Below are 14,542 nucleotides of genomic sequence, written 5' to 3'. Positions count from 1 at the left end.
AAAAATAACTAATTATAATGTTATTTATTTCTAAATATAAAAATGATTTTTTTTTTTGTAAGTTATTAAAATGCCATTAATATTTATAGATTATTACAATGTCATTAATAAATTTATTATTTTATGTGTATATATATTTATATAGTTATATTATATTATATAGAAAAGGCACTTTAATATTAATGATAAAATAATATTTTAAAATAATCTAATATGGGGATATTTAATTAAATAATTATTTATCATCATATTTGTTTTTTAAAAAACTGTTAAAAAAAAAAATAAAAAAAAAGATAAACAAAATACAGTCTAATATTTAAAAAAAAAAATATATATATATATCAGTAAAAATAAATAGAAAGAGAAAAAATTTTACTGAACGTTCTCTTTACATGTTGTCATTATTCACATCGCTTTCATCGTAGTTAATTAAACTAGTACATTTTATATGGCAGTATACGAAGAATAATAAAAGTATCAAAATTTAAAATATTCACTCATTTTTATACCATTATTATCATTATAATGTAAATAATGAATAATTTGTCATCAACTATTCCCACAAAATATGGAAGATACAAATTTTTTTAGAGTTAGAAATGAAAAAAGTTGACTATTAAACAATTTATCTATCTACTTGCCAGCATAAGTAGGATTTTTAAATGTTGACGTTGCTTGTTTATAAATAGGATTTTCCCCCTGTAGAAAAAAAAATGAAACAGAAAATTATATTTATTGGGATAAATTTAATGTAATAAAGATTTAAAAAAAAAAAAAAAAAAGTAAATTACCGTATCCCATTTAGCCATCATTCGTTCTTTTTCAAATTTGGCAAACTCTCTTCGATCATGAATTGTTGTCAAAAGTTTCCACAGTAGTAAAAATGCTAATCCAATAAGAACGATAGCTGCTATTACTCCAAGCACTATCCCAAGTACGTATACCGGGGAAGGACACTCTCGTTCGGCCTGTGCTTTAACTTTAAGGCAATTTTGTCCATCATAAAAGTATACAAAATTGTATTTACAATCGTATTCATCAGTACCATAACACGGTACTTCATCATTATCAACATCAACAATTACAGCTTCAACAGGCTCAGGTACAAATTCTGTGCAAACTTTAGCACACTCTTGTTCTGTTAAATTACCAGTTTTATACATTTGACACTGAACACAAGGCTTTAACTCTTCACATCGGCTGGGACAAGTTGGGCATTTGTTACAGTGCTTACCGGAATAACGTATATTACCTTCTTCATGGCAAACACATTCACCACAAATGCAATCACCCTGAGTATATGATAAAAAAAAAAAAAAAATTAATACATTTTTAATGATAATGATTATAGTAATAAAATAATAATACTTACGTGTCCAGAACATAAAAGGCCGTTGATAGTACCTGGAGCAATACAAGTATCGTTTGAGGATCGACATTTACAGCTTGGACCAATCCAACCAGCATTACAAACACACTGTCCACATTGACATGTACCGTGATTTGAACAAAGATGTCCTTCATCACGATCACATGAAAAATTATCACACTCGCAAAAATGACCAGAAATAATCTAAAAATAATAAATAAATAAATTAATTAAAAAAACAAGTGTCTATATGTTGTTTAACGTTGATAATATTATATATACCTCTTCTAGATTTTCACGCTCCTCGCATTCACATTGACCGCAAGCACATGTTCCACGACCAGAACAATCAACCAGTGAAGTATTATCCGGTCGACAGGATTGGAAATTACGATCAAATCCAGTTATTTCCTGATGTGAACTGCATTCACAATGTTTACCAAAGAATCCATCATAACATTCACAAACTCCGCATTTTAATGTACCAACACCATTACATTCAGATGATTTAGGTTCATACATTGGCCCCTCATGTTCACATTCACAATCACAAAGCATTTCTAAATTAACTGTCAACGTTTCATTTATTCCAACCGGATATATATCAAATTTTTGTTTCCATTCAGATCGATTTGTTGGGCAACTAGTAACCTCTATTTCCGCAATAAATTCAACTTTAGTACCAACTTTTAATCCATCACATTTAGATGTTTCTATTGGTGGTCCGTCATTTAAACAACTTGAAAGATAGCGTACTTTAATAACACTACTAGCAGTATCTTTCATTTCAACAGAGCTTGATATTTTATCATATTGTTCTCTTATTAATTCAACAATATTACTTGAATCATTAGATAATTTACCAGCAAATGAACCCTCAACGTGTTTAGTTAATCTTTTATAAACACTTATTTGTTCTTCAGTTACTGCCCAAATAATATTAATAGCATTTTGTTTAACTTTTAAATTTATTTGTGATATACTCGGATAATCTTGTATTGAAGAATGAGTATAAAGTCCAGTATTATCAAGATGACAATAACCGTCATTTGGTCGTATTATTCCTCCCAATTTACCATCACCAGCATAATGAAACCCAGCGTCTGTTGAAAATACTAATAATCTTCGAGCTTTTTCACGCCAACCAATTTCATTTCTACATACAATAGCCTGCATAATTGCATCAAAACCACCCTCTGGTGCATCTAAATTACCAGATACTGATGCATTACTTACTAAACTAGCAAATGCACTTGTATCTGTTGATAATCTCATGACATTTTTGTAACCATAAGGTGCTGCACATCCATCACAAGGTTCAATAAGGGCTTTAGGCATTGTACTAACATATGGCATTACAACTTTATCAACAAAACTACCAAATCCCAAACGAAAATTGCTTGTTATTTTACTCATACTTTCAACAAGAAGTTGTCCTAAATCTGATAATTTTTGTTTATCATCTTCCATAGACTTACTTAAATCCATAAGATAATAAAGATCTACCGGATAATCCTCAGCCTGTGAATAAGCAAATGACATTCTGTGTGCTTCATTTATTCTAAGTTTTAAATTAACTTCTTGAGGCCATATCTGAACTGCTTCCTGTCTACTTGAGCTGCTACTACTACTGCTCCAAGATCCAGAAGAAGAAGAAGAAGAAGAAGAACTAGAAGATGATGATGATGATGAACCTGATCCGACAAATGCAGAGCCTTCACCTCCGGCAATATATCCACCTTTTGTTAAATTACGATGTCTTACCATACTAAATACATTGTCAGGATTCCATGTAAATTCTTCTGGACAAGTTGCAAATATTTTAGTATTTATATTTGGTAAAAAGCAACGTTTTTCATTGAATTTCTGTTTAAATAAGAAAACAATTTATATAAAAATTAAATATTTTTTTGTAAAATTATTAATGATATAACATAATACTCACTGGAGCTGCACACCAAGCACAATGTGGCGTTTGTATGCATTCATGACAAGTTTGTTTACTGATACATGGATTCATTCCTGTCAATCTTTCAGGCGGAGGAAAAGTAGCTGTTACTCCAGTAATACATATCGCCAAGTATGCACCAATTAATATCTTATATATTGTATCCATTATTACTGTAACAAATAATAGATATATATATATATATATATCATCAATAAAATTTTTAATAATTTAATAATATATAATGTAAAATAAAATTAAAAATGGGACAGCTAAGCGCAACATACTTATACATTTACTGAGTCAAATCTATTATTAAGACACTGAGTCAGTATACTTGGCAGGGCAGCAGAATATAACTTTTAATACAGACACACACTAGATGATCTTATGATGATGCTTTCTTTTATTTTTATTTAACGTTTTCAAAATACTTGTATAGTATTAACATCTATATTTATTATCATTATCATAATCATTAATAGATTTATTGTAATTATTTTAACATTATTATTGATTATTCCATTTTTAATATGTAAAAAAAAGTTAAAATTCTGTATAAAATAATAGGGGGGGAAAAAAAAATAATAAAAATGTGTTGTTTTTAGTTTGTTGAAGGTAAGTGCATATCATATAGCATTTATTAACGCGGTGTTAAATTTCTGACACAAAAAAGAAAGAAAAAAAAATTAAACTAAAATGTGAAGAGTTTAGGTGCGGTTAAAACCAGCTCTCCCACGCTTCCTTCCAACCAATGTTCCCCATATTACATTACTCAACACCCTCTCAGTAATCAAACGAATTACAACTATATAAATTAAAAAATACAGTCCTTTTATGGTATCGATGGTGATGATACCATCAAAGAGAGAGAAAATTAAAAGAAAAATAAATGAAACTCCCGTATAACTTGTGACACTAGTTGATACATATTCCAAGTATTTTTGGTTTTAATGGATCGATTGTTGAGATTAATATTTGATAAAAAAACTAAATTATGATTTTTAGATACTTATTTAATTTAATTAATTAAAATAAATAAAAAATTATTACTATAAGAATAAGCAACTTACTTTTTAAATTAATAAAAATAATACTATATTCTGTATTGTTGTTGCGTTTACACTTAATAGAGCATTACAAATATATATATATCGTAATTTTTTTTTTTTTTTTTTCTTATTAACTGGATTACCATAAAAGGTAACCCGCCGAGGTAACAATTCCAAGGAATAACTAGCTTCCTAAACTTCTATCACATACGATCGCGGATCCACAGTAATCCACAGCTTTGATCACTCTTATGAACACTCATGAACTTTCAGATCAACTAAGATCAACAACTCCAGTCCCCAATCACATTCACCAGCCATCAGCCACCAGCCAAGAACTAAGAACGACCAACCAACCAGTCGTTGCTTTACAATTCCTCTCTACTCTACACTATACAACTTTAAACTTCTCTTGCTCCTCTTTTCAATCTTCAAATATATTCTTTTCTTTCTATTTATCTTTTTTTTTTTCTCTTCTTTTTCTATCTTTTTCTCTTTCTCTCTTGTGACAAGGGCAAGACCGTTCTTGACACTTTGTTATATATATATATAAACCTCAATGTTCAGTGCACACCAGACACTTTTTCGAGTCATCTACAGATGGCACTGTAAGTTAATTTTTAAAAATTTTTCCTTTTCATATCTTTAATATGATCTTTAAAATCTTTAAAACTTTAAAACATAATAAATAAATTAAGTAAATATAATCCATATTTACTGACATTATTTTTATTTTATTGGTATACTTATAAAAAATGAAATTATAGTAGTTTTATTGAAAACATATGTACAGTAATTAAAGTAAAGCGCTGGCGGTTGTCTTTTGAACGATATCAGAGCCGTGTTGGTAAAAAATATTATTATAACACTGCTAATTATTATCATTATTATTATTGTTATCGGGAAAAAAAAAAAATAAACGAAATACACAGTTAAAATATAAATTTTAAGTCTTTGTCTATGTAAGTATTGTTGATTTGTAGTACTTTTATGTTTTATGCTTATTGGTTACTGGTATTTTTATTAAAAGCTTACAAATAACGTAAAACGGAATTTTTTTTTTTTACTACACCGATATATACATGCATATACAGGGTACATGTATGCGCGTAACTTTTGTAAATGTGCGTGATGTGTGATATAGAATTATAGTAAATATAAGTATAAATACGTCGTACATTTTCGCAGTGCGTCATACTTATTCAAGATCCTCACTCACAACAGTTGACAAAAATTATTGTATACACATACTGCAATCTTATTAATTACAACGCAATATATTGTTCCACTGTTCAGTCATTTATTATTTTATTTAAATACATTTTTTTCATCATTATTTAGAATAACTCACAATGTCGAGTCCAGACGAATGCAAATTGAAAGCCGGACATCCACCAGCAGGTTAGTAGAATAGAAAAATATTCCATTAAAAATAATAATAATAATATAATATATAAGTTGGAAAAAAGTACGACGTTCTATATAATAACCATAATTATGATGAAATTTCAAGTTTTTTTTTTTTTTTTAATTGATATTATTATTATTATTTTATTAGTAAAAGCCGGAGGTATGAGAATAACTCAGCACAAAACACCACGAGACGAACGTGAGGCTAAACCCAGCAAAGACTCTATTGAAAGTAAACTATCAAGCAGGTAATAAATAATTATTTGTTACTTAAGAACCATCAATATGTTTATTTTGTTTTGTATTCTCTGATTATAATAACAATAATAATAATAATCATTATTTAGTCCTCCTAAAACAATAATGATAAGCGGTGCTCCTGCAAAAGGTAACGCCGATTTTCCTCCAGAAGCTATTCAACATTTTCATGAAAAACCAACTCCAACTCATGATGCCAGATCAGCTAATTCTTCTAGACCCATTGTTATTCAACAGCCAAGAAAGTAAATTGTATATATTTAACTATAAAAATTGTTAAGTATAACAAAAAAAAAAAAAAAAAACAGGTTTTGATAAAAAGTACGAAATCCATTTTATAAGGTGTTTTTATAACAAAAGTCGCGTAATTCATAATGCATATTATATTAATGTATTATAACATATACTCTCATATTAAGGATCACTCAAGTTCATATTCTTCATTTTGTTAAAAACACTGCAATTCAATTATCTACTATTTTCTTATGATTATATTAGTAATTAATACTTTTATTATTTTCATAATTTGAATTAAATACTTTCATTATTATCATTATTATAGTGTTTTGATAAAATAATAATAAATCCAATATATATATATATATATATATTTTTGAATATGCTAATAATAATAATAATAATTTTGGGACCATTTAATATGCATTTTGTCAATTTTTTTTTTTTTCTTTAATAATAATAATAATACTAAATGTATAATTTCCATTATCTTTAATTAATATGATAACTGTTTTCATTTTTACATGATTTATTCTGAATTAGTCATTGTTATACATTTGTTTTTTTTCGTTATTGGTAAATATTATACGAAAAATTTATTTTTTAATATAAAAAATGATAATAAATGTATATTTAAGAAATGAATATTAAAGACAGGTGATTGAAAAATTATTAATACGCAAATATGTATTTTTTATTTTTTTTTATTTTTCATTTTTAATTGATTAATTAATTAATAAGCAATAAATTAAAATAAATATAAAAGCATTGTATATGAAAGGAAATGACGAAACAAACTACCGCGAGAATAATTATATTGTTTTGCCTAGCAACCATAAATTTATTAAGTATAAACATAACAACGAAAGAGACTACCAAGTGAATGTGTCAAATGTTATGTATAGCTGTATGTCTGTCAAAAAATAACTAACCAATTAAATGTTGATCCATAGTGGTTTTAATGGTCACTAAATATGTTAATGTTATTAAAACATATTAATATATATCCTGAAAAAATAAATTGTTAGTGTTGGTGTTTTTGTAAAAAATAATTAACAGCTGTCAAGGCAGCAAGTCAACAGCCGGTATTTATTCAATTATTATTTGAAATTTTTAAATCATCTGAAACTTTATCTTGTATAATTAAAAATTAATAATATCAATAATATCAAATAAGTAAGATGTCAGAAAAAAAAAATAATGGTGAAAAATTATCCGAGATAGATAGTCATGTTACTAAGCATTACAATATTATAAAACGACTTGGAAAGGGGGTAATTATAATTTTTTTTAATTAAAACTAATATATAATATAAAATCAATAAATAATGATTTTTTTAGTGTATTTTATATACCTGTGTATTTAAATATTTATGTAGTGCTTGGAGATATAGATAAAACAACTGTGTATTTTAATATATATATATAACAGTAAAAAATTTTATAATTATTATTATTATTGATCATGACAGGCTTATGGAATTGTCTGGAAAGCTGTTGATAAAAAATCAAAGGACACAGTAGCTGTGAAAAAAATATTTGATGCTTTTAGAAATCAAACAGATGCTCAACGAACATTTCGTGAAATAATGTTTCTTTTATCTTTTTCAAATCATGAAAATATTATTCAATTGATTGGACTTGAAAAAGCTAACAATGATCGTGATATTTACCTAGTTTTTGAATTCATGGGTATATTATTATCAATATTATTATTATTATTATTATAGACATATAGAATTAAAATAATATAATATGTTGTTAATTATTAACAGAGACTGATTTACACAATGTTATCAAAAGAGGTAATATTTTGAAAGATATTCACAAAGTATTTATCATGTATCAACTATTTAAAGCTACCAAATATATTCACTCGGGTAATGTTATCCACAGAGATTTAAAAGTAAGTTATATAATATCTAATACATTGTATTAGAATTGATATTTATTTATTTATTTTTTTTTTTCTTTTCAATATTTTTAGCCCTCAAATATTCTTCTTAATGCTCAATGCCATTGTAAAATAGCAGACTTTGGGCTGGCTAGATCAGTCACGCAAATCGGTGAAGGAGACGGAGAAACTGGTAGTGATCCTACTTTAACGGATTATGTTGCAACAAGATGGTATCGAGCACCAGAAATATTGATAGCATCGAAAAAATATACAAAGGGAATAGATATGTGGTCTTTGGGTTGTATTCTCGGTGAAATGTTACTTGAAAAGCCTCTTTTTCCCGGCTCTTCAACAATTAATCAAGTTGAAAAAATAATGGCAACTTTACCACCCCCTACACCAGAAGGTTGCAATTATTTACCATTATTATTATTATTGTTATATTTATTTTTAATTTTTTTCATAGATATTATTTCTGTAAGCGCTGGATATGGATCAAATTTATTGGAAAAAGTTCCTAATACATCACGACGTACGTTACAGCAATTATTTATTGATGTACCAACAAAAGCGCTAGATTTAATTGAAAAACTTATTGTATTTAATCCAAATAATCGATTAACTGCCGTTGAAGCGCTTGAACATCCATACGTTGCTGAGTAAGTGTTAATTAATATAAAATAAACTATTTGTCTCGTTATTGATGGTGTTATGTTAATTATTTAAGTTTTCATCATCGAGCTAATGAACCTGAGCGAGGTGCTAATGTTATACCTCCATTGCGTGATGACGTTCAATTGAGGGTTGAAGATTATCGAAATAAACTCTATGCTATGATGGATGAAAAACATCGAAAACATAAAAATATGTAAAAAAAAAAAAAAAAACTACTTATATTTACTATATTATATTTTATCTAATCATATATACTTTTATTATATTTTCTTATATAGGATAAAACAAAACTTTTTAACAAAGTGTAAACCTAAAGTCAGACGGATTTCGGAGCATATTCGGAAAGATACAGGACAAGGTGACGCTGTTGCTAAAAAAAATCTTCAATTTTCGAATAATGATGTACGAAAAGAGAGAGAATTTAATGAATCTTTTAAACAATCCCACAATTTTGGTTTGTTTTATTTCATTAATTTTATTGCACTTTAAATAATAATAATACTAATAACAATAAAAATTAAATTACAGAAAGTAAAAATATATCTCAGTACGCTCATAATTTAATAAATGGAAATTTAAATGGTAATGTACCCCCTAATCAAACTAAAAGTTGTCAATGTTTTCATCATCATCATCATCATCATCATCATCAACAGCAACAACAACAACAACAACAACAATCATCTGTAAAATCTCAACCTTCTGTGCAATCGGATCAAATGACAGTAGTAAGAATATATTAAATTTATTTAATGATTCATATACACATATACAATATCTACATCAAGGTGTATTTATTATTTGTAAATCACCTTTTAAAATTGTATCTTTACAGGCTACTTGCCATATGGAATATATTTAGGTATTGTAAATATTCCAACTACACAAAAATTCCGTTTCTACTATTTGAATTATTGTTTTTGCATGATTTAATGTTATTTAAATAAAAATAAATCGCGTATTATTATCAATACAACAATTATTTGTTGTTTATTAAAATTGAAAATTTAATAAAATAATTATAAAACATTAATATTAATATTGCGTGTATAAAATAATCTAATAAAAATTTATTTATATATTTTTTCAGTCTGCTGGAGTTAACAATAAATTAAATACAACAATATCTATAAATCAGCCGAAAAAATTATTACGTCGTAGTGTAAAATACAATGGATTTATTGATAACAATAATTACAAAAATAACAACAACAAATATTTGGAAATAACAAATGGTAACGTTAAAACAAAATATTCATTGATTAAACGAGAAAATAATAATGAGGATAGTCCGTCAGTATTAAATAGTTATCATTTTGTTAATAATTATCTTGTTGGAACAACAAACAATATAACTAAACATTTTGCAATGGCAAATGGAGAAAATGGATCTAATGTAATCGATAGAAATTCATCTCAAAGTCAAGTAATACAAAATTACTTGAATCAAACAATACCTTTTAGAGGAGCAGCAGCAGCAGCAGCAGCAGCAACAACAACAAAAAGTGCAATAAACAATCGGTGTAAAAATAATACTACTGTTAATCAAGTAATAAGTGGATATAAATTAACGCGCAGTCAAATTTTAAAAAATAATCATCTTAAACATGGAATTGTTATTCAAAAACAATCTAATATCAAAAATTTACGTTACAATAATATAAACAACTACAATCAAAATCACGGTGTTATTACAGCTTCTGCGTACAGTGATTTATGTAACCAATCTGCTGTTGGGTAATTTTTTTAAATTAATCCACCACCAATATTCATATTGATAATTATTATAATAGCAATAATAATAATGATAATTACCAAGATCGTAGAATATTATTTTTTTTTTTTGATAAATTATTTGTAAATATACATTTTTAAATATATATTATTGCTCACTCTGTGCATCGGTGTGTGTTGTGTGTGCATTAATAATCTTTATCGACTAAATAACTAATAATAATAATGATAATAATTAAACTGCCAAATTTACAGTTATTTATTGTCTGAAATTTAAATAAATCCTCTGACAACAATCATCACAATTATTTTGAGTATATTACAGATGAATATTTAAAATATTATTATTATCATTATTATTGAAAATAATTTTTTATAAACAAAAGTGATCACATTTGTATACTGTGAAATTATTTTACTATTAGACTGTGTGCCATAGAATTATTTAACAAAAATTTGTGCAATAAGACCATCTTCACACTTAATATTTGAGAATCATGCAGACACTAGATATAATTTTTTAAAAGTACCGATTTTAAATCTACACATTTCTATTCGATGTATACATATTTATTTATTTATTACACTTGTCTATGTGTATAATATTTTAATAAAACAAATATAATAAAATTTTTACAATAAGTAATTAAAAATAAATTTATAGTTTTTTCCTCCTATATAAGTTACTTGTAAATATATTTATACACACACAGCATGTAATATAACTATATATTTAAATATATATATAGTTATATACCATAATAGCTTTTGTTTAATCAATAGATGAAAAATAGCTTAACCCTTCAGGACATGGGTGTTTTGACTCACCTTATTTACTCTGGCCATGAGAAAAAATCTCATGGCTTCTGCGCATGCGCATAGAACATTATAATTCAGTTTTCTTACGAAAACGTTATTTATTTTTAATTTTTAATGTTCTTAGACTATAAAATAATGAATTAATAATTCTTTAATTGATAATTAGTTAATAATTAATTAAGTTTAAATTTATTGCTAGAGTATTATCGATTAAAAAAAAAATAGTACACATAAAATGTATTTGTTAGGATTACATATAAAAAAAAAATATTGACTTACGTTTATTAAACCTCTTAATATTATTTATTTGAAAAATATTAAATATTAAATTATAAATTTTACATATTTATGTAGGTAAACACAGCACAATATTACACTATTATTTTGGCGGTTAAGTATGATGTAAATAAATATGGCGGACGCGGACTGCGAAATGAGCCGAACTCGGCCGAATAAGAAACGAAAGCTAAAATCTCCCACCTTTTAATACTCTGGCCATGAGAAAAAATCTCATGTCCTCTAAAAAAAATTATTTTTTTATTATTTTTAATCAAAAAAAAATTTTTTTATTGTATGTGTGTCTAGAAAACTAAATTATAGGAAGATACAAAAAATTTCAAGTAGCTTTTCCATTTGAAATTTAAAAAATATTTGAGATTGAAGTTGCGCATGAGAAAAAATCTCATAACCCATGTCCTGAAGGGTTAAAACTGTCATAAGTGATAATAATTTATAAAAATTAATGAGTTTATAAAATGGTGTTATTAACAACAAATTATATTGAAAAAGAGTGTGCTCGTACACAATATTTTAAATCTTTAACAAAAGGAATATCGAAAAATAATTTACGTAAAATGACACATCTTTATATGAATGATAAATTTGTTGATGCTATTGTAAGTTAATTATAAATATAAAAGATTGCTTTATAAATAATAACAAAAAATTGAATTATTTTAGGGAAATTTATCTGGTTGGAAAAATTTACGAGTAATATATTTGCAAAATAATAGTATTTCAAAAATAGAAAATTTACAATTTACCACCAATCTAACTCATTTATATCTTCAACATAATAATATTTACAAAATTGAAAATTTAAATAATTTATATCACTTAAAATGTTTATTTATTGGATACAATAATATTTGTGTAGTTGAAGAAATGGAAAATTTGGAAAATTTAATTGAATTAAATATTGAAAATCAACGGCTTTTAACTGGAGAATCACTTATTTTTGATCCAAAAAGTCTAAATTCTTTATCGGTAAGTAAAACATTTAACAATTATTATTTTTTTGTATAATAATAATTTTATTTCAAACTGTAGTGTAAATTGAAAATTTTAAACGTTACTGGAAATAATATATGTTACTTGAAGCCGCTTAGCTGTTTGTATAATTTAGAAATTTTAATAGCTAAAAATAATAATATAAGTGAAATAATTGATGTAATTAAAACAGTTAAAGTATTAAAATCACTAGTGGAACTGCAATTGGAAAATAATCCTGTTACTTATAAACTTAGATATCGAGAAAATGTTATTGCCAACAGCTGTTCGTTAAGTATATATTACATATACTAATTATTCTATTAAAAATTTATAAATTTTATTTATGTGTCAGTAATAAAACTGTTTATATAGAAATATTGGATGGGAAATCAATATCTCAAATGAATAAATATTTTTTAAATAAATTAAAAAATAAAAAACAATCACAGTTGGCACTGAGAAAAACACATAACAAAATCAGTTTAAGCGATGACATTAAAAGTATGTAATAAAAAATAATATTTTTTATTAATTTATTAATTTATTCATTTATTAATATACTAATATTATAATAGCTTCTTTAAATTTACCACCGGCATTTGAACGATCAATATCAAGAGCAATACTTGAACCAGGCCCAAAACTATCGATCAGTGTTAATTCAGCTATAGCATTAAATGATAAACTTCAAATATATCCATCATGGACATCCAGTTAAATTATTTATCATAATAATAATAATTTATATATCATACATATATTTTTAAATTATTATCATTTCATTTACAGCCTCTGCGATTGCTGGAAAAAAAGATAATCATTTAACTCCAAGGCCTTTTTGGAAGTCAGTCAATCCAAGGCAGAAACATCAACATAATCATCTAAAATTTTTACACGTTCATTCTCAAGCTGTAATAATTCCATGTCTAAATAAAAAATAATTATATATCATCCTCAATAAAGGATTGAAATTTAATTAAGATTTAAAAAAAAAAAAAAAAAACAAATTCTAGAATTATCTACATTTTTTAGACACATGACATTGTAACTATGTAATAAATAATATACAAATTTTTACAATTTAAACAAAGTGTTTATTGAGCAAAAATGCTCGTTGCTTTAATTATCGTCGTATATATTTATATATATATATATAAATTCACATTTTTTTTATTATAATTGTCAAAGAAAACGCAGTTAAACAGGATGTATAACAATTTAATTATATAATATATCGTCATATATGTATGCATATTTTCAATTAAATTAATTTCGAATTTTTTTTTTATTTTATTTTAATAAATCTTTTAACAATTCTATAATCAACGGGTGATTTTTTTATATGAATTAGTTTTATTTTTTCTATTTAGCGTCAATGACTTTAACATTGTTAAATAAAGACAGTATAATAATTATTTTTAATTTGTTTTTCTTTATATATAAATAGTATTAAGCACTGATAAAATAAAAACAAAAAATAATAATATAATTTTATGATAAAAAAAATATATATTATAATACAAAACTGTTAATTATTTAAAAAAAAAAAGCGTGGAATGTTACAAATAACAATAGAAAAAAATAAGGGTGAGATAATGATAATAATATTGTGTACCGTTTTCGTACTTTGGAATAGAGATATTTACTTATATATAAATATAAAATGTTAATTCAAGGAATTTATAAATATATAATAATTAAAATAAATGATAAAAGTAAAAAAAAAAAAAAAAAAAAAAAATAAACAATATTGTATTATTATTATTTGTGACAATAACTGAAAAAATACTTTCAATAAAGTAATTATTAGTGGGTATAAAGATGTTAAAAAGGCCACACTAATTGTTAATAATAATAAAAATATACTCAAT

General features: G+C 25.3%; 4 protein-coding genes across 7 annotated transcripts; 3 read left to right on the top strand and 1 right to left on the bottom strand.

The window, feature by feature from the left end:
• Window positions 1-351: 351 nt before the first annotated feature.
• On the bottom strand, window positions 352-4,885 carry LOC123267574 (integrin beta-PS). 2 transcript variants are annotated; one of them, XM_044732283.1, is made up of 6 exons: window positions 4,391-4,885; window positions 3,315-3,490; window positions 1,652-3,235; window positions 1,373-1,573; window positions 792-1,292; window positions 352-699 (listed from the first exon to the last, which is right to left on the bottom strand). In XM_044732283.1, the coding sequence occupies exons 2-6, from the start codon at window positions 3,483-3,485 to the stop codon at window positions 634-636; spliced, it is 2,523 nt and encodes an 840-aa protein (XP_044588218.1). In that variant the 5' UTR covers window positions 3,486-3,490; window positions 4,391-4,885; the 3' UTR covers window positions 352-633. The 2 variants fall into 2 exon arrangements, with proteins under 2 accessions (XP_044588218.1, XP_044588227.1); XM_044732292.1 differs by lacking the exon at window positions 4,391-4,885 and adding an exon at window positions 3,605-3,623.
• Window positions 4,886-5,480: 595 nt separating this feature from the next.
• On the top strand, window positions 5,481-6,911 carry LOC123267665 (death-associated protein 1). 2 transcript variants are annotated; one of them, XM_044732419.1, is made up of 4 exons: window positions 5,481-5,641; window positions 5,711-5,770; window positions 5,928-6,027; window positions 6,127-6,911. In XM_044732419.1, the coding sequence occupies exons 2-4, from the start codon at window positions 5,722-5,724 to the stop codon at window positions 6,284-6,286; spliced, it is 309 nt and encodes a 102-aa protein (XP_044588354.1). In that variant the 5' UTR covers window positions 5,481-5,641; window positions 5,711-5,721; the 3' UTR covers window positions 6,287-6,911. The 2 variants fall into 2 exon arrangements, with proteins under 2 accessions (XP_044588354.1, XP_044588357.1); XM_044732422.1 differs by having other exon boundaries at window positions 5,481-5,770.
• Window positions 6,912-6,966: 55 nt separating this feature from the next.
• On the top strand, window positions 6,967-12,159 carry LOC123267609 (mitogen-activated protein kinase 15). Its single transcript, XM_044732335.1, has 11 exons — window positions 6,967-7,548; window positions 7,747-7,966; window positions 8,050-8,180; window positions 8,262-8,577; window positions 8,638-8,830; window positions 8,899-9,039; window positions 9,125-9,300; window positions 9,375-9,574; window positions 9,937-10,583; window positions 11,364-11,373; window positions 12,102-12,159. The coding sequence occupies exons 1-10, from the start codon at window positions 7,456-7,458 to the stop codon at window positions 11,365-11,367; spliced, it is 2,121 nt and encodes a 706-aa protein (XP_044588270.1). The 5' UTR covers window positions 6,967-7,455; the 3' UTR covers window positions 11,368-11,373; window positions 12,102-12,159.
• On the top strand, window positions 12,093-14,138 carry LOC123267619 (protein phosphatase 1 regulatory subunit 42-like). 2 transcript variants are annotated; one of them, XM_044732350.1, is made up of 7 exons: window positions 12,093-12,295; window positions 12,360-12,665; window positions 12,729-12,789; window positions 12,862-12,963; window positions 13,044-13,172; window positions 13,247-13,384; window positions 13,461-14,138. In XM_044732350.1, the coding sequence occupies exons 1-7, from the start codon at window positions 12,155-12,157 to the stop codon at window positions 13,610-13,612; spliced, it is 1,029 nt and encodes a 342-aa protein (XP_044588285.1). In that variant the 5' UTR covers window positions 12,093-12,154; the 3' UTR covers window positions 13,613-14,138. The 2 variants fall into 2 exon arrangements, with proteins under 2 accessions (XP_044588285.1, XP_044588280.1); XM_044732345.1 differs by having other exon boundaries at window positions 12,729-12,963.
• Window positions 14,139-14,542: the final 404 nt, after the last annotated feature.

The sequence above is a fragment of the Cotesia glomerata genome, linkage group LG1 (genome assembly GCF_020080835.1).
Source record: "Cotesia glomerata isolate CgM1 linkage group LG1, MPM_Cglom_v2.3, whole genome shotgun sequence".
In the NCBI taxonomy this organism is placed as follows: Eukaryota; Metazoa; Arthropoda; class Insecta; order Hymenoptera; family Braconidae; genus Cotesia; species Cotesia glomerata.
This window is presented reverse-complemented; position numbering and strand designations above follow the sequence as displayed.